The sequence below is a fragment of the Zosterops lateralis genome (assembly GCF_965231275.1).
Source record: "Zosterops lateralis genome assembly, chromosome: 6".
Classification (NCBI taxonomy): Eukaryota; Metazoa; Chordata; class Aves; order Passeriformes; family Zosteropidae; genus Zosterops; species Zosterops lateralis.
Genome location: NC_139761.1, coordinates 56,908,390 through 56,927,417, shown reverse-complemented (window position 1 = coordinate 56,927,417; position 19,028 = coordinate 56,908,390). Strand labels below are relative to the sequence as shown.

General features: G+C 43.4%; 1 protein-coding gene across 2 annotated transcripts in view; it reads left to right on the top strand.

The window, feature by feature from the left end:
- Nucleotides 1-18,370: 18,370 nt before the first annotated feature.
- E2F8 (E2F transcription factor 8) overlaps nucleotides 18,371-19,028 on the top strand; it is an 11,536-nt gene continuing 10,878 nt past the window's right edge. For both annotated transcript variants that reach the window (XM_083863454.1, XM_083863453.1), the window contains exon 1: nucleotides 18,371-18,431. In XM_083863454.1, coding sequence (XP_083719580.1) covers nucleotides 18,393-18,431 — 39 coding nt within the window. In that variant the 5' untranslated portion in view covers nucleotides 18,371-18,392. The remainder of the gene's footprint in view (nucleotides 18,432-19,028) is intronic.

The window sequence follows — 19,028 nt, the reverse complement described above, 5'->3', positions numbered from 1 at the left end:
TAAACATCTGGGAGCATTTTTTCCTTCCTGTAGGAGGACTTCTATCCCTCTGAAACTCCTCTAAAGTCTTAGAAAGCAAAAGCAGATGTACCAAGTCATGCCAAAACACAGTGTTGTTAAAAGTCCTACCCCTAGCAGAGCTCAGTAACCAAAGCCTGTGAGGAGATACAGGAGCAAACCAAGCACAGTTGTATTCCTGTACTGTGCAGTCCCAGCTTCCAGCAATTTGTGGCTCATAGCCTGAGCCAGGCAATGCCTCTTGTTCTTGTATCAGAAAAGAGAGTAAGTGAATATTCCCAAAGCTTCTTCTGAAAACAAACAGCTGGGCATCACAGGCACCCAGGCATCCCACACCATTTCCTCATTTCTTTCCACTGAAAGAGGCAAAACTGTCTGTGAATTCCCATAGAGATACAGGGGGAAGACAAAGCAAAACTCTTCTCAATGCTGCTCAGTGAAAGGACAGGAAGAAATGGGCCTGAGCTGAGTATTTTTAAGGTCTTGGTTTGGTTTTGTGGTTTGGTTTTTTTGTGTGTGTGGTTTTTTGTTTTGGTTTGGTTTTGGTTTTTTGTTTGTTTGGGGGGTGTTTGTTTGTTTGTTTGTTTTTGTTTTTGTTTACTTTAAGTGTGATCAAATGCTGGAACAGGTTGCTGATGTGGTTGACTCTGTTTGAGCAGAGGGCTAAACTACATGTACAAGATGTCTTCCACCCTCAGCTACTCTAAGCAATACTCCATTAAATACTCTTGGGTAGCAAATAGTTGTGTGTTGTAAAAGGTCCAGACTCAAAGAATTTCTATTCTTTCTGGCTTGAACCAGAACTTGAAACTTCAACTTCTGCAGCCCAAGCTCTTGTATCCTGTAGGGATGACTGCTGTTAGGCCAGAAAGTCACACACCCTGAGTCATTCTCCACAGCTTCACAATTAAGACATTCCTCCAATATGTGGATAATTACCTGATATGTTTGTCTTTAGTTATCTTGTATAAGCAAGAAAACCATCTTTGAAACAGGGGCTGTTCCAGCAAAAACTTCTTTTTTTTTCAAAACCTTTTGTGTGGCAGATCCTTGTGCACCAGCAGTTTGTCATCAACAGAATCTGAATGATTCAGCTACAGAAGTACAAGCAGAAGCTTGAACTAACAGTTTTAATGACTGGCAGTGAATATAAGATTAAAACAGTCTCTCTGATCCTTCAGTACATAGATTGTAAATAGGCAAAATAATACATAGAGAAGGAAAGAAATGGAAGCTTCTGAGAGGTCTACAAAATTCAAGCTCCCAAACTGGGGTTCACCACAAAAATCTTGGCTGCTGGATAACTCTGTGACCCTACAGTAGCACACACAGATAACAACTAAAATGCGCATCAAAGACAGTGTTAATTAGATTTTGAAGAATAGAGGAATAAAGGAAACATGTTTGTTCCCAAGACAGGTTAGCTGAATATTGAGTTGTCTTCTTGTTCACTCCTGCTGCTGTCAATTCCACCTTCTATGGTCTCTCCCTTTTTCTGTAAACTGTAAAACTATCAATGGTTGCTAGTTATCACACCTTGTCCTATTTAAACACCATATAATCAAATTTTCATTTCAGTTAACAGCAACTGTCTTTCTTTCTTTGTGAGTATCTGCTCCTGTGCTAATCGAATCAGTTCAAGCAGTTACAGAAAATTAAAGCACATCTGAACATTAACCCAAATTTACTGGAGTGCCAAACAAACCTAAAACATTTAATTTATGCTGGCACTCCTAACCTGTGACAACTTTAAATGCAGAATTTCTGCAGGGGTGAGGGAAGAACCCCAGCTGGGAGATGTGCACTGAACACCTCTGTGTGTAAAGCAGTTGTTGGCAGGAGAGCTGAATGAACCAGGCGAGAGGGAGTGTGACAAATCAGGAGCCACAGTGTGAGCTGGACCTCTGCAGTGCTCCTCATTTTGGTGGCAGCAGGTCCCTCAGGGGAACATCCTTCTGCCCTTTTATACACTGTGAAAGCTGAACAAGAGTAGGGAAAAAACCAAAAGAACCTGAAGATGCAAGGCAACAACTGGATGATGATTATTTTGGCTCAGTTCTTCTTTACAGTCAATGTCTCCTAGGCTTTTTGAAGGAAGGAATCTTTTTCTTTCTTGAAGATTGAAATAAAATTAATACCAATGAAAAGTCCCTATATTTCTCTGGTAATTTCACTTGAAATCTAACTGCTACTGCTTATGCCTTGTAGGGGAAATTTCTCTCTGGGAATTCATGTAGAGACCAGGTCCTTGAACACAAAAATAATCCATACTCTAAATCACTGCATCAATCCTGTAAATACACACATGCTTGCTTTTCCCACTTCCCAACTTAATTTGTTAATTTATTTTTGTTTAATTTTATTACTTCTCTGTCTGGGTGGGAGAGTGGAGCAAAGAATGTTATGACTATTGACCTGAGAAAGTCTCCTGGAAATAATCTAACAGCAGGGAACAGCAAGTCCTTTTCAAAACCAATGAAGCAAGAAAATGCTGTTGACCAAGCTACTGTGAGAGATTTGAGGAAGGGGAGGGGGGGAAAATTATGGAAAAGAAGGAAGAGAAGGGATAAAACTGTGCCTTAGACCCATACTTACTGTCTCCTTTAAAAGAAGCCCACATATTTCTGAGGCCATTACTTTTATGGGATCTCTGTCACAACTAGCCCTTGTCCCAAAGAGATGCTGGGTTTAGCAGCAGTCAGATGTCATGCTTAGGTTTATGAGTGCAGGAGTTTTGCTCACAGTGTGCAGTGCTCCACAGCCTTGGGTTTTCCTTGATCTGACTCTCCTCACAAGGCCTCGTGGTAGCTTGGAAAAACAAGATAATATTTCTGTAGAGTTAATATCTGTTTATGTCCTTCTTCAGAGGAGCTCCTTCACTTCTGAGACATGAGAATTCTAAAATCTTCATATGTTTATTTAAATGCATTTTAATTGGGCATAGCTGACAGGAACAAACAAGCAAGCAAACAAGCAAGCAAACAAACAAACAAACAAACAAACTATATTCCTAGTCCTAATGAGAGCAGCAGCATTGCCAGGACCATGTTCCCTGTGAAAATGATGGCCTTGGAGAGGCCCTGAGGGTGAGGAGGACCTTGCTCAGATGTAACAAAACTTATTTTGTTGCTTCAAGATGCTACTGCTGGTCTCAGCTGGATCAAGCACTGCAGTAAAGTTGGTCCTAGGAACACAGGTAGTACAGATATTAACAAATTGCTTTTTTCTCTACAGAAACCCCTTTTGGTTTAGAATTACAATGGACAATACTGATATATTGTTGAATCTGTATCCAACAGTAGTTAAAAACGTAACAAAGTACCCATATAAGCTCTCAAATAGACAACATTTACATTCTTAAAGAACTTAAGGAAGACTATAAATGATGGTTGTGTGAGAGAAACTTCCCACTCAGGACTGGGGTTTTGTTTGTGTTTAATGATCTTTGGTTCTTTTTGCTGATCCTTCATTTTTTTTGTGCATGTGCACAGGCACATGGAATAGTTTCTCACTCAAATACAAAACCCTTGATGTTAATTCATCTTTTGAGTTAATCCATTTCCACTGAAAGCCAAGAGACTGAAATTGTTATTGCTGGGGCTGACAGCTGGGGCCTCCACCAGGAACCCAGAGCAGTGGGTTTGACTTTGCTGATTCCCCATCATTTTCCCCAGATCAGGCCCACTAATCTAAACTGTACACAAACAAAGGGAGCTTATTGTTTTTGAGCATTAGAAAATCCAACACTGAAGTTGTATATGAGGTCTGGCTTTTATTTATGGTATTTGTTGATGAAACAGACCATATTTTCCCACCACATCATAAAGCAGAGTGGAGTCCTGCTCTAAACTGTCAGAAACTATCTATTCTTCTTACTCAGATATGTGTAGCCACTGTTCACACAGAGAAACTTTGTGAATAAGTTAATATATATTCACATTTTTAACTATGATATCACACTTCAGGATTCTTTTTCTAAGGACAAATTCCATGCTTATTTCAAGAAGTAAAAACCAAAACAGAGGAGGTAGGTTTTATGACCTTCATATAGTTATCTATAAAAGAAATTTCCTCTACTGTATCAAAGGCAGATGTTCTGCAGAAACACCAGTACCAATGTGCAGGGGAAAAAAAAAGAATCTGAACCATTGATGAAATAAGTCAGGATACTTTTCCCCCATGTTTAGGTATCAAATAAATAGCCAAGAAAATGTAATGAAAAAAGAAATAAAGAAAAAGACTAAACAAAAAAGCCACAAACTACCTCTTGGGATGAAAGCAAGCATGTGTAATGGAAGCCCAAAGGGTAATATATTCAGAAGCTGTAAGTGCTGAAAATGAAGGCTTAGAATGAAAGCAGCTCTTCAGCCATAACTCTACTGTCACTAACATAAAGCTATAATCTTTTTTTCCTATGTTCTCATTATTATCCAAGCACTAAGTGTCAGTTAAGAAGATGTAAGAGAGCAGGAATTTTCAGTGGGGTGGAAATCTTTCATCGCCTGTTTTCTTATGTATAGGAATGTTACAATTTTGTCCTGGCTTTTAACTAATCTCGGGTTTTCGGGTTTACTGCTGCTGTGACAACCTTTTAAGGAGGTAGAATGTGAAATGAAATGATACTGTTACACTCTAATAGACTGAAAGGACTTTTTTTTTTAAACCTAAAATAGCAGTTTCAATATTAACACTGGCAGGGTTGAAGCCCATATCTGTGATGAAATTGTGAAAGAAGCAGAAGCAAATTTGCTAGCAACCAGGAAGAGACACCACATCAAGCTTTTGATACCTTTTTTTTTATTTATTTTGAGGGCTGGTAGGTAAAATTCAACTGCCTGGAGTCAAAGGATTTCTTTGTTTACAGATTTTCTCATTAGTACCAGAAAGAATATTATATTTTTACTTATCTATTTTACAGAGGATGAAATAGAAGCATTGCAAAGGGAAATGATTTATGAAAACGGTTCTCCTCATCCACCATCTGTCATTCTTTCATAATGTAGCTCCTGTAACAATAGTCTCAGAGGTGTTGAAAACACTGTTTAAGGAATAAAATATTAATCAGAGCAAGAAGGAAAACAAAATACATCCATGAGCTAGCAGTCAGTATCAACCTACTGTTCATTTCACTTCATAACCAGATGTTTACAAGGTTTCAGAGTGAAGGCAGATTATGGATTTTAGTAGGATACCTGGATTTTGAGCTGACCAGAGAAGAAATTTGGATTCACTGTATTCATTTTCTTCCTCTTTGAATGAAAAGACTGTTTGGCTGCAGTTTCTAGGATGTGTACAATGTTTTATTCTTTTTCAAAAGGATGCATGGAAATGATAAATATGTATATCGAGGTACTTTAATTTAAATAGCATTTGTTCACTGTTTCCATGAGTCATAAATGCACCTGATCAGAAAGGAATAAAATAGCTCTCCCTGTTCTAGAAGGATACAAAGTTGAGTTCACACAAAAATTTGTAGCTCAAAGTAAACCATATGCTGCTTGTTCCAACAGGCAAAAATAGAAATTGTCTTTGGAGGTAACTTCTCACCAAGTTGCTGTATTCAGGGTCTTCTACCTTGTTTAGTTAGACCTAAAACAGAACAATATATTATATTTTACTGCAGATACTAGATTTTCCATCCACTATTTAGAACCCTAGAGCGCAAGAACTAATACCTCAATCACAAGAACTCTGTTTACTGTGCAAACTTATTTAGTGTTTTTTTTACATGGCTCTTAAAGGGACAAGGGCCTTTTTCTTATTCATCCCTCTCCCTACAACTGGAGAAATCATTAATACAGCAGAAAATCTTCAAAAAGAAATTCTTCTGTATGGAGAGAGCTCTTTGCACAGCGTGAGCTGGAGGATGAAGCAAACAACCCAGTCCTTATTTAACCACAAACATTTTTTTAAGAAATAGCCCAGATCATCGTGTTCAATCTTTCAATTCATGTCCATCATCACTCACACAAGAAAACTTACATTACACATCTTTGAGAGAAAGTAATTTTAAAATATCAACAGTAGAGTCTTAACTATGCTAACAACAAGACTTAACTGCTTATTATACATTAGTCAGTCTTACACAGGGCTTTGGGTTGGGCTTTTTTTTAGTGAACAGTAAATTGAGAATTAAAGTTTAGGACCCAAAGTATTCCCATGCCTAAGAGTTTCTGTGCTCTCTACTCTGTGGGTAACCAGGCAATAAAATCCCTCGGTCACCCACAAGGAAAGCACTCAAGGCTGCAGTCATGCATCCATGCTTTGGGTATTGTCTTCCAGTTCCTCAATTTCACACTTTGCTAGAAGCACGGGGTGACAGCAAGTTTCAATTACTCACATCTGAATCAATATTGAGGAGCCTGAACTCCAGCGTTTGAATCTGCACTTCTGATGTGGAGACGTTGTATCCTTTTGAATTTTCTAATGCTGTCTGGTTATCCTGATTTTGAGAATAGCTTTATGCATCCTAAAGAGACATATTAAAGCAGGAACATGGCAAAAGACACATTACTTACTGCAAATCCTGTAAGCGTGGTAGCTTTTCTTAGCAAAGAAAAAGCATTTCTTCCCTTAACCTTAGGAGAAATGAGATACATCCCCTGCTGCCATAAGTAATGACAGAAAGCAACGTTTTAAGATCTTAAGTGGTTGCTCTATTTATTCATGCCCATGGAAATTACACGTTAGCTTGCCATGTGCACAAATGGATTCACATCCATAAATCGCAAGAAATCCAGCAAAGTTTTCTGCAGTACAGTTCACTCATTTTGGGGACTTGTCAGTTCTGCTAGCATCACCCCCATTGCCTCAGAAGGATCATCCAAGGAAGCACAGTCGTGTGGTGTATTACTGCAGCAGCTCTTCAGTTGATACAGCAGCAGCTAACTAGTAGAGACTTCAGCCTGGAGCCATTTCTGCATGAATACGGGTCTAAGTTAATACAGCCTGAGCTAAACTCGCTCTTATCTCACCCAGAAATAGCTCAGTGGCCAGGAAGTCCTGGGTGCAGGACAAGCTTTTGTGTTACTTTATGATCAGGAAAAATAACGGCCATAGTCAATATTTAATGGTCATCTATTCTCCCCCCTATTCCCCTTGCTCCAGGAAAACAAAGAGACATTGAAACATGTCTGCTGCTGGAGTTCGCTCAACATTTCTATAATTATCCCTGCTGAGAAACTCATTTTAGAGAGGGTTGATTTTTTTTTTCCACAGAGAAGGGAAAACAGATTAATTCCTTGGCAACAAAATTCTAATTAATCAAAAATGTGGCTCTATTCATACTTAGCTTCTTCATTACAATATCAGATGTTTACTGCTGAAATTATAGTCTTGATTCAATGCAGAATCAGGTGGCTCTCAAGATTTAATTATAAAAATAAAAATTAGGTTTATTGACTCCATACGAGTGTTTATCTTGATCTGTGATTTGCTGATTACTGAGAGAAATTATTCAACATGATGCAGGACTTTGCAAAAAACTGGAGAAGCATTCTTATCTCCAACCCAACAGCCTGCCAGCCACCCTGGCAAACCATCCCCATAGACTGGCTGTGGACCTGCTCAGCCTCATTCCAGCAATTAGGGGAAGGAAAACAAAATTTGCAAGAGCAATCTGGTCCGAGTGTAAAGGCACTCCTAGCACTGCCACCAAGGTCACTGGTGTGAGTTTTGGTACACAAAACTTCCATTGTGCCTTTTCCAATACAGAAGTAGCTTTCCATGCCAAATACCCATCCATAGTCAGACTGCATTTCCTTTGGAGGCACATCTCTGCTCTCTGAAGCTCATAGAATAGGGAGCTTTTGTCTTTTCATAACTGAGTGGACCTGACCCTGCTTCCACCCAAATCTGCTGCTCAAATCAGGACATGGATTCATGTATTTAATTGCTTGAAACTTGTCTGTCGATGCTAATTTGTGCATACTGTAAATTCTCAAGGAAAAATCTTGAGCTTTGCTTACCTGATAGTGTCCCTCTTTGATCATGTATTCAGATGAAATCCAGCTGTTGAGATGTGAACTAAAAGCCAGCAGTGGTGCCAGCTTCCACAGATTTGTTGAATCTGTTCTTCCACAGATTTGTTGAATGTGGGGAAATGCAGAACAGACTGATGTGTCTGAACCTTGCTTTCCCCTGTCCCCCTCCCCCCCCCAAGATAAAATACACTCCAGAATTTACCTTTTCTTAGTGTAAAGATAGTGATTTAAATAGATTAAGAAAGCAGTGGATATCTAGGCTAAATTAATAAAGAGGATATATTCTTGCTACTACAAGCTGGAGAGATGGTTAAAAAGCTGAGCTCTTTAAAAACTCAGTAAGCTGAACCCTCACCCTCACAGGCCTCTGTAATTTTGATCAGCAACACCTTCTTTCCCTCAGGATTTTTTAGTCTACACAATCTTCTAGAACAAAATACCTCTGTTCCATCCCACAAAATTCATCTAGGGAAATCCTCCCTAGTAAAACGGTTAAAGTTCTTCTCTTCTCAGGGATATTTGAACTTCTTTGTCCTGTTTCCTTACCATGGCCTTAAGCACAGGAGAACCTTCTTCTGTCACTTGTAGAGCATAACTGACTTTTTATTAGGGCAGAGAAAGAAAGACTTGCAATGGAAAAGTGAGGGCATCCACCTGCTATTCTTGCCCTATTCTAAACAGCACACAGGTACTTTGTAGTACTTGTACTTTGTGAAGCAATGAAGGCACCAGTAGTGCGTTCTCACAGATGAAGGTGCTGTGACACATTCTAATTCTATTTCACTCTTTGGCCCAATAAATGTTTGCTTATCTATAATGTGGAAAGTTTAAAATAATCCCAGTCATAACCAGAGGCAGCTGTTTGGGGAGGTTGGAATGGGAAGCTGGAATTCACTTGGCTAGTATCTAAAGTCCACAATCAACTGAAGAGAGCAAGGATTCTAGAAAATCTAAGACCATCTTTCCAATAGGCACCTGATTGCTGGAGAATCCATCCTTGTGTATTTCAGGATGGTGAACACCATATGAAAACAGACTCTTTATTTCAGCTGGTGCTCCTGGATGCTGCTGTAACTCAGACAAGAAACAGGAGGAGGAAAGTGATGTAAAACCAGCTGGTTGTTGTCCCAGCCTGGTGACAAACCACACATTGGTGACTTTATCACTCTCTACAACTTCTTGAAAGGTGGTTGTAGTCAGATGGGGGTTGGTCTCTTTGTCCAGCAACTGATAAAATGAGAGGACACAGCCTTAAGCTGCACCAAGGGTAATACAGGTTGAAAATTAAGAAAATTTTTTTTACAAAAAGAATGATAAAGTACTGGAATGGTCTGCCCATGGAGGTGGTGGAGTCACCAGCCCTGGATGTGTTTAAGGAAAGACTGGACGTGGCACTTGGTGCTATGATTTAGTTGAGGTGTTGGACTCAATGATCTTGGAGGTCTCTTCCAGCCTTGTGATTCTGTGATTGCAGAGCATCATTTCATTCCACAAAGTTCTCTGAAGAGGAGCTTCCCTCTCTTAAACCAACACCAAGAAGGCATCCCTCCCTGGCTGGTGAGGATGCTCAGCCAGCTTCCCCCAGGATAGATGGTCCTTGAAAACGGTGCCTGCCTGCCTGTTAACATTTCATTATGCACCATCTCAGAGCTCAGCCTGCCCAGTGTGTTTCCAGGCCCCTGTCATTTTAATGGACAACTCTCCATTGTGGCTAAACACTGTATCAGTCCCTTCAAGGGGAAAAGGAGCCGAGGCTGCACATCGGCCCTACCTGACTGCAGGCTGTGTTCTGGACTACAGCCAGCAGGGAATTCACAGTGAAAACCCCAGTTCGTCATAAGTGCCACTGGATGCAGAATTTCCCCGTGTCAGACTGTTCAGAAGGGGGAAAAGGCTCTTTGTTAGACTACCACACATTTTCCTGCATTCTTTGAGGGTGAAGAAACAAAACAGAACAAGATAGCTAAGAAATGAATATTCAAATGCATTTAAGGGTTTTTTTTTCTTCTTCCTTTGTGTCTTCCCAAGAAAATATCCTCAGAGAATTATCATTTCTGTGAAAAACTGGCGAGGCTGCCAAGCAGAGCAAACAGGATTTTATTTTTATTTTGATGGGCACACCACAGTGTATTTGTCTTTGTCTGTGCCTTCCTGAAGCATGAGTGTTACTGCATTGTACTGCCTGTGCCAAACACCTTACCTGGAATATTGTAATGCCAGAGAAAACCCTAAATGTATTTGTCTATAGTTAGTAGCTTTAATTGCTAGCCTTTCAGCAGGAATATAGTGAAAAGGTAATAAACATGAGTTTCTTTTAATAACAGAGGACTGTAGTTCTCTTTTCATGCAGTTTTAAGTTAATATATATTTGATGATACACTTTTTTCCCAGTACAAGTATTTCAAAAGAGTGAAACATGGCTTTAATATTAAAAAAGCACCACAATTTACAACTCGATATTAACAAAATTCTTTGTTTCTCTTGACTTCTGTGATATTTTTATCAAAACCTTCATTTCAAGGCATTGGTAAATGATATTTTATGGTCATTTTAAGTAACTAAAAGTGTTAATTAATCACGGCATGAAATTAAACTGATTTTAACAGCAAGAATTACTAATAGGTTTTGAAAAATAGCTGTTGAAATATTTTGTCTATAAAATAATATTCAGTTATTTTATAAGCTGAAACCCTCAGGAGCCCACTGCTTGGGAGTCATGTATCTTTAAAAAGTCCATGAAATTTAAGGATCATGTTAGTAATTCTTCTTGCTTGCTCTCTTGTCCTCACTCACCTCTGCCAGTTCTTCTAGTTAAAAGCAAAGCTTGACTGCCATTAGAATTCAAAGCACTAAGTATTTCATATTAATAACACAAAGCTCTGCAAAAATTCTCGTCCTCTCATAGGTCAGAATGGTTTTCCAGCAGCCTAACAGGCTTCCAAGCAGAGTGTAAGCTCCACTGGGATTTTAACTACAACAACACAGACTAGAATTTATGAGTAAAACCCTCCTGACCATCTTCTGTTTGCAAGAGTGGACACATATGTCAGCACTTGCTATGCCAGCAAGTGATACCTTGGTAGATTTATGCAGCAAGAGATTCAGTGAGAAAGTTATAATGAACCTCTGAGCATATTTAAGGAAAAGCAACTGCCAGAGATTAAGGCAAAGATAATTACTGTTGACATGTTTAATCCCTGTGTGGCAGATGAAATAATTCAGCTTGGTTGAGATGCTACATACAGAATATAGAGGAGTGTTTCAATAGAGATGACATTTGGAACAGAAGATGGCAGGTGCAAGTAAAGTTTTTTTTTTTGGGGGTATTATGGGCTTTGTGTGGATTTATTGCACTCAAGCAGCATTGTCATAGGGGAAAAAAGAAAAAGGTTATGTGTGCAGTGCTGAACAACTCTCTTTACATGCAAAAGACATGGAAAACTAGCTAATGGAGAGAAAAGTCTGTGTTCAACTCCTAACAGAATTCTGCTTTTAATTGCACACGGAAGAAGCTTGGAATCCCCTATTCCCTTTATGCCATTATAATGCATGCCGTTTCCAAGAAGCCAAGATTTTTTATTACCCATTCCACAGCGTGGAATCCACAGCACAGACAAGCTCAGAGTCTGCCTTTCCTATCTACTTATTACAAGGAAGGCTGGGTACAGGGCATATGGTGCTGAATATCTTTGGAAAAGCAGGTCATTCCGTAGGCAATCCTTTCAGCTGGGAAGATGGCAGAAGGAAGGAAAGAGGAATGCTGAGCCCTTGTCCAATGTGTTCAGCCATACATCACAAACTTAGAGATAATTACAATGCACATTCATGTCTGTGGGTGCCTGCCATGTACTCGTTGCAGGCAGCCTGCAAGAACACACCTCCTGTTGTTGGGAGTACCCAGGAGCAGGTTTAAAAGGGAGTCAATGTGGAACAGATGAGCCATCAGAAGGTAGAGAAGAGAAACTACAGAGCGAGAAGATGAAAAGATGGCCCAGGTTAGAAAGGCAGAGCTGGACAGAAGGTTTAAGTGAGACATGTGAAGAGCAAACTCAAAGAAACAGCTTTCAAATATGATACAGTACCAAAACTCAGGAAAAGGAGAATTACAGTGACATGGAGAAAAGTCTTCAAATAGGAAATACTATTAACGTTCTCAAACTAAATTCCTTCCTGATGTAAATCCTCTGAAACCAGTCATTTTGCAGTAGGGGAAAATGTCTTGATGTGAATGCAACATTATTCCAATTCAATGAGTTACAGCAAACAACTCGGCACAAGAACACGGAGAATCTGTTTGGATAAAGCAGAGGAGTGAAGTGTGTCTGTGCAGTGTCAGTGTAGTCTGTTCTGTTAATCCCACAATTCAAAGTATTCTGCTACTGACGTGCCATTGAAAATTACATGTGTCATTTCCCAGCTGAAGAACTGAGGGGGAAGGAATTTGTGTAAGAATCTGCGTTTTAAACAAACATTGAGTTTTGGAGGTGTCTGTGCAGTAGGAATCCTCTTAAATAAGAACTTAGATGCTGCTTGTTGACAAGAACAAACTGAGATCAGGTCTTAAGAAAAGTGCTTTCCTAGGCTGCTTTAGAGATCCATGCTGGATTCCACTACAAATACATGACAGAACAAATACAAAATAAATGAGGCATTTTCAGTAGCACATCACTTAGGGAAACAAGACCTTCCAAAGGCTTCTACAAATAACAATATAATAGCAATCCTTTTTTTTAACACATAAAAAAACTTGGGCATATAAATAATTTTTTAAAAATATAACTTTCTACTTCAAGGCTGTGAGGCAAGCAGACCTTTGCTCCAACTTACCCTTTCAGGAAATACCTCTTGTGAAAGACTTGTCTGTATGTTTCCCTTTGGTAAGCAGAATTCTTCTTAATTTCTCAAAAATATTGACTCATTTAAATGGTCATGAGTCTCAACTTCTAGTAGAGATAACTCACCTCTGAAATGTTGAAACAACAAAATCTAAAGTACACTAACATAATTTAGATGGTATTACCTGTGAAATGTTTGACTACAAAAAGTAAAATGCATTTGAAGTACAAACATGCTCTTTACTGAGTACTCTAAACTCTCTTAGGTCTAGATGTTCCAGGGCTAAGAGAGTGCCCTGTGTTTGACTTTAAATAAACACAAATTTCTGAGCTGTTACCTTCTTTTCATAATACTTCATCTTAACAGGAAAAACATACCTACAGAAGGGAAGCACTGAAACACTGTATCTCTATTTTTCTTCATACCATGCTATTAATATTCTTGTGGTGTAGTTTCTGGTGCATGCATTAAGTTTTAATTAGCATTCCCTGAAATTAGCATGCCTGAAAAAGGCATTTGTTTGTTTAGGAATCCAGGTTTTCATAATGTTTTGGGCTCGTTTCCTCCCCAGCCTTCACCTCAGAGCTTGACCAGCTGATTTAATTTGCCTAATTTTAAAAGATAACGTAACAACTGAAAGCAAATAAACTCTAGTTAAATTGAATCAGCTTGTTCAATAATATGCCTTAATATGATTTAATTTTATGCAGACTAATGAATACAGAATTAGGTAGGGCTGGAGCAGAGCACTCCACAGGGCCCTGTGGAGCAGGCACTGCCACCTCCTGACCCATTGCCGTGCCCTGCACCGAGCCTGTCTCCCACACCAGGATTTGGGGCAGACAATTATTCCTCCCCCGTCTTTCCCTGCCACCACGCCAGTCCCCAGGCTGGCAGGTGGCAGCAGTGACTCCTTTGGGTGCCTGCATGCAGCTGTGGCTGTATCTGTCTGCTGTGGGGCTGATCTCACTGACCGTCGGGAGAAGCTGTAGATGCCTCATCCATGGAAGTGCCCCGGGCCAAGTTGGATGAGGCATTGAGCAAACTGGGAAATGTCCCTGCCCATGGCGGGAGGGTGGAACTGGATGAGCTTTAAGGTTCCTTCCAAACCAAACCATTTTAGGATTCTGTGACAACACGCTGCTGCCCGTGGAGATATTGTCTGACAAAAATCCATGAGATTGCTTTTAGACACTGTATTTTCAGTCTGCCATGTGTCATTTATTTGCCATAATTTCCCTGTCTAATCTTTAAAAGGTTTGAGGCTTTTTTTGTTTTATTTTGTAAATCATTTAAAGGTCACTTAGTGCTGCTATACCCTGTACAGAATTACAGAAGTCATTTTGCTGGGTAAATAATGTGATGGGAGGACGGCCCCCCAGCACGTCTCTGTGAGGAGCAGACAGGGAGGAGTAAAAGAAGTGTGACCTCTAGTGAACCCAAGTGCTTATACCACTCCTGCAAGAGGCACAGCCTCGAGTTATCTGCAAAACTTTATTCATAGCTCAGAAAGGAAGATGTATTTTTGTTACATCACAGCCCAGAACGAAGACAAGGACAAGAAAAGGATAAATGTTATAATCCAGATTTTGTCACGATTTTGAAGTGACTGGAGAGATGAAAATTAGAGCAGCATGTGAATAAGGAAACATTCTGGTTTCTGTCTACTACCTTGTACTCCTGAAACTACTCTGTCTTCTTTTCATTTCTATTGAAGGCAATAATTTCATTACTTATACTTAAAACATGTCAAATATTTAACCCAATCTACTGAGAGACTTCTGAGGTATTTGGGAGTCTGCTTATATCATGAACTTCCTGCCTAGAAGTACATACCTGCAGAAGGCTGCAGTTTCTCCTTGAAACCCATTAGACATTAAAATTAAGGTATAAAAAATGAAAGGTATCAATTGCCTTTTAAAATTACCTTGAATAAAAGAAACATGACCAGAAAACAAGACACTTGATGCAATAAACAGCATCACTTGCCAGGATTCCCACAAGCAGTGTTTCAACAGTGGAACTGGATGCTGAACTCGAGGCACTTCCCTGCAAACCTCCCGCTGGCAGCTGAGTTCAAATTCACAATTCCAGCCCTAGAAAGAGTAACTCCTTGAGGATAGCAGCCTGAAATAGTCTAAGCACTCCAACAGCAGAGCATAAAGCTATAGAAAGTTCAGCTTTATGAAGGCTGTAGAGATCACAAAATCTTTTCAATTCACATACTGTACTATCAGCGATTTTTTAATTTTTATTTTTTTTAACTGGAACTTTACAACAGAGTATTCTTAGAAACGTGATCACTAAAGCCCTTGCTCAGGATCACATCAGGAGAACTTTTGAGTAACCCCAAGGATGAAGATTCCACCTGGGCATTTTGTAAGTAGTCTAATACATGGAGTTACCTAATGAGAATGACTCCACTAAAATCCAGTGTGTACTTTCTCTTTATGTGACCATTCATTACAATTCCTCTTGACAGAAGTGCAGCACCACACCTAGGAAGCACACCAGCACAAGATGCTGAACTTTGCTGCCTTGTGATCACACGGAAACAAGTCCATTATTGACAACATGCGCTCATACAAGAAATACAACTCGAGCCGTGCATGCAGAGCAAACCAGATTAGTGTTTTCTTTAGCACAATGCATTGCTAAAGCTGTTTCTGGAAGAAGATAATTTCTACAGGCAGATGAGGAGGGATGCTTGATTAGAATAGAGGCACTAGAAGCACCTAATTTCACAAATTCTTTGCTTATTTACCATTTTATCAGAGATTTGATTTGACCAAACTGCTAGGATGTGTCACAGGTTCTCTTTAATCCACACGACCATGCTACAAGTAACTCTTTGGCTGAACCAGCAAAGATAAAAATCACCTATCGCTCTCCAACTCTGATTTCTGGCATCAGGTGGTGTCTTGATTCAGCACAACACTTGAAAACAGCAAGCATCCCCCACAAGGATCATCACACAAAAGGCTCCAAGGTTATACATTAAAGGACCCATTATTAACTTGCTGCCCGTGCCTTCGGTTGCCATGTCAGGGACATTAAAATTTTTAATCTTTGTTCTTTCTCCTTTAAGAGATACTTGGCAGGGAACGTAATTGCAGTTTCTTATGCAAGCCAAGCGAGAGCAGAGGGAAATACAAACAGTTTGAATTGCTGGCTGCAATTGAGGACGCTCTTTACTGCTAAATTCCATAATCTCAGCAAAGCAAAGGCACTGGCCATGGTAAGGAGCGTGGTAAAAGAGGCACACAGGTTATTAACAGAATAATTATTTCAGTAGATGTAATAACCTTGGAAATTCTTTTGACTTTTGCTTTAAAATGTCCGATCCTGTCTTAAGGGGCAGCTTGTAAGGCTAACTTGGAGACCAGGAAAGAAGTCCCCTGGACAAAGGTCAAAGAGTGAGCTGTTTGAACAGAGATAATGGCTTCTTGATTAGGTGATAAAGGTAATTTTCAAAGCTCAACGTAAATTAAATAAACATTAAAATGGCAACTTGAATGTAAAAGCCTGATTTTTTTCCCCCTCCGGTTTGATTTTTGAAACACGTGAGTGCTCCTCATTTAAGTAACTCAAATTCCATGTGATCGTGCCTGGCGTTGTGGGGGTAAAGAAAAGCACACATTATTTTTTTAGTGTTTATATTTGGACTTCTTGTGAGCCACACACCAGCTCCGAGTTACAACAATCACGCCTTCCACTGCATCTTTTATAGAAAGAAACCAATACACAGTAACTGTATCCAAGCGCCAACAAGGGAAAAGAGCAAATGCCCACCCAAATCCCACTTTTTAAGGCGTGGCACACAGGTACTGCAAGAGAATAACCCTTGGCTGCTACATGGTGACAGCGAGGAGTGAAGGTCACGTTGAGGTCAATTTTTTCGTTTGAGTTTACAAGCTTTCAGACGAAATTACAGAGTTACATTAAAAGTTTTGGAAATCTCGGCTGTGGTATAAAAACCAGCCGAGGCGAGGTGGATTTTAAATCCCAGAGTCCTGCCTGCAGAACAGCAGAATTGTAACCTCTTGGATAAGGTCAGGGGCAGCCTTATCACTGTCTACACCCCCCGGCAGGAGGGGGCAGCCTGGGGGGGTCGGGCTCTGCTCCCAGGGAACAAGGGACAGGACAAGATGCCTTAAAATGCGACAGGGTTCTTTTGGTTGGACATTAGGAGGGATTTGTTCACAGGCAGGGTGATCGGAATGGGCGGCCCAGAGAGGTGGTGGACACTCGCTGTCCCTGGAGGCGTTTAAGGAAAGACTGGACGTGGCACCCAGGGCCATAGTTGGTCATAAGTTGGACTCGCTGGTCTTTTCCAGCCTGGTCGGTTCTGTGATTTAGCGATAAGCGGCACCAGACGGCTGGGAGGGGAGGGACCCTTATCTGGGGGACACTATCCCCCCTTGGCGCTCCCACCCAGCTGCGAGCCCCTCACCGGCTCAGCCCCTCACCTTTGACCCTCTGTTTGCTGAGCGGGGGAGTCGCTCCAGCCGCTGCCCAGGCCCGGCCCCGGCTGTGGAGCTCAGCCTGGAGGCCCGGGCCCGGGGCGCGGAGAGGAGGGGCGGTGTGTGTTTTAAACGCAAGGCGCGGCGCGTATTTCAAACGCGGCGTGTATTTAAACGCGGTGTGTGTTTAAGCGCGGTGTGTCCGGGGGAGCGCGGCGGCCGCGGGGCGCCCGGAGCTGCGGGCGGGACCCCGTGAGGGGCGCGCGGGGCGCGCGCAGCGGCGGGGGAAGGCGCGCGAGGGGCGCGCGGAGCCTGCGCGGCCCCCTGACGGGACGGGGCCGGGGCCGGGGCGAGGCGGCGGCAGCGGCAGCGGCGGGTAAAGGGGCTCCGCTAAACCGCCCGGCGCCCCCCCTTCGCCCGCTCCGCCCCGCGACCCCGCGGCCGTTGGGGCGGGAGGGAGGCAGGGAGGGAGCGAGGGAGGGAACCCGCCAAAGCCGCGGCCCGAGCCCCGCCGGCGCTCGCCCGGCAGCGGGAGGCGGGAGGAGGAGGGAGAGGCCGCGCAACGCCGCGCTCCCATTGGCCGCGCGGGGCGCGGCGCCCGTCGCTGATTGGCTGCCGCGCCCGCCCCACCCGCCCGCGGCGGCTCCGCGCGTTGAATTCAAATCGGCCCCGGGAGCGGCCCCGCGCTTCGGCCGGGCGCGGGCGGCGGCGGTGGCAGCGCCGCTCCTGGGGGCCGCCGGCGCCCCGGACCGTGGGGTGCGCGGCGAGAGCGCCGGGGAGCGGGAGGGCGCCGCGGTAGCGTCTCTCGGCCGCGTTCAAAGGCGCGGGCGATGGGCGACGGGCGATGGGCGGTGCCGGGCCGCGGCGGGCGGGGCGGGGCGGGGCCGGGGCCGTTGGGCGGCGGGCGCGCGCGGGCCGGGCCGGAGGCGGGAGGCGGCGGGACCAGCCCAGCCCGGCGGCCGCGGAGGGCAGCGGGAACCGGCCCGGCACGGGGCCCCAGCCAGCGCTCCCTCCCTCCTCCCGCCCCGCAGAGCCGGCGGGACCTGCGATGCGGAGCGGCGCGGCGGGAGGCGGCCCCTGAGGCGGCGGGAGAATGCGGCCGGCGGGCGGGGAGATGGGCGCCGGCGACAAGGTAATTCCTCCGGTGGGCGAGAGCCGCCGAGCCCCGGAGCTGCCGCTTCCCGCGGGGCGCTGACAGCCCCCCGCCCGCGGGCAGCGAAACCGCTCCGGCCGGAGCGATCGCGCGTAGAAACCGCGGGATGGCAGAAACCGAGCGCGTTTTGCCTTCGCTCCAGTTTCTGTCCTCAGCGAAATCCCTGTAACTTCATCCCTCACCACCTTTTATCCACGGAGTCCGTAAAGTGGACTTATTCTTCTTATTATTTTTCCTAGCTCTCCTTTCCTCTTTTTTTTCCCCTTTTCCTTGGCAGAAGGTGCGTGGCGGAGTAGGTACAGTTTAAAGCGCGTCTGTCCGGGACATTGTGCGGTGCCGTGACAGGGAGGTTGCCATGGGAAGAGGGTCCCGCGGAGGTGGGGCGGGCGGCGCCGGGCCGAGCCCCATTCCCTCACGATCTCAGGCCGCCCATCCCTCCCGGAGCCCGGGCACCTCTGCCGGGGGGGCTCCGGGACCACCGCAGACCCCGGACCCGGTTTGGGAGGGCTCCGCGGGGCCCAGCGCGCATGCGCGGAGTGGCGGCGCCAAAAGCGAAGGGTGGCTGGAATACGAGGG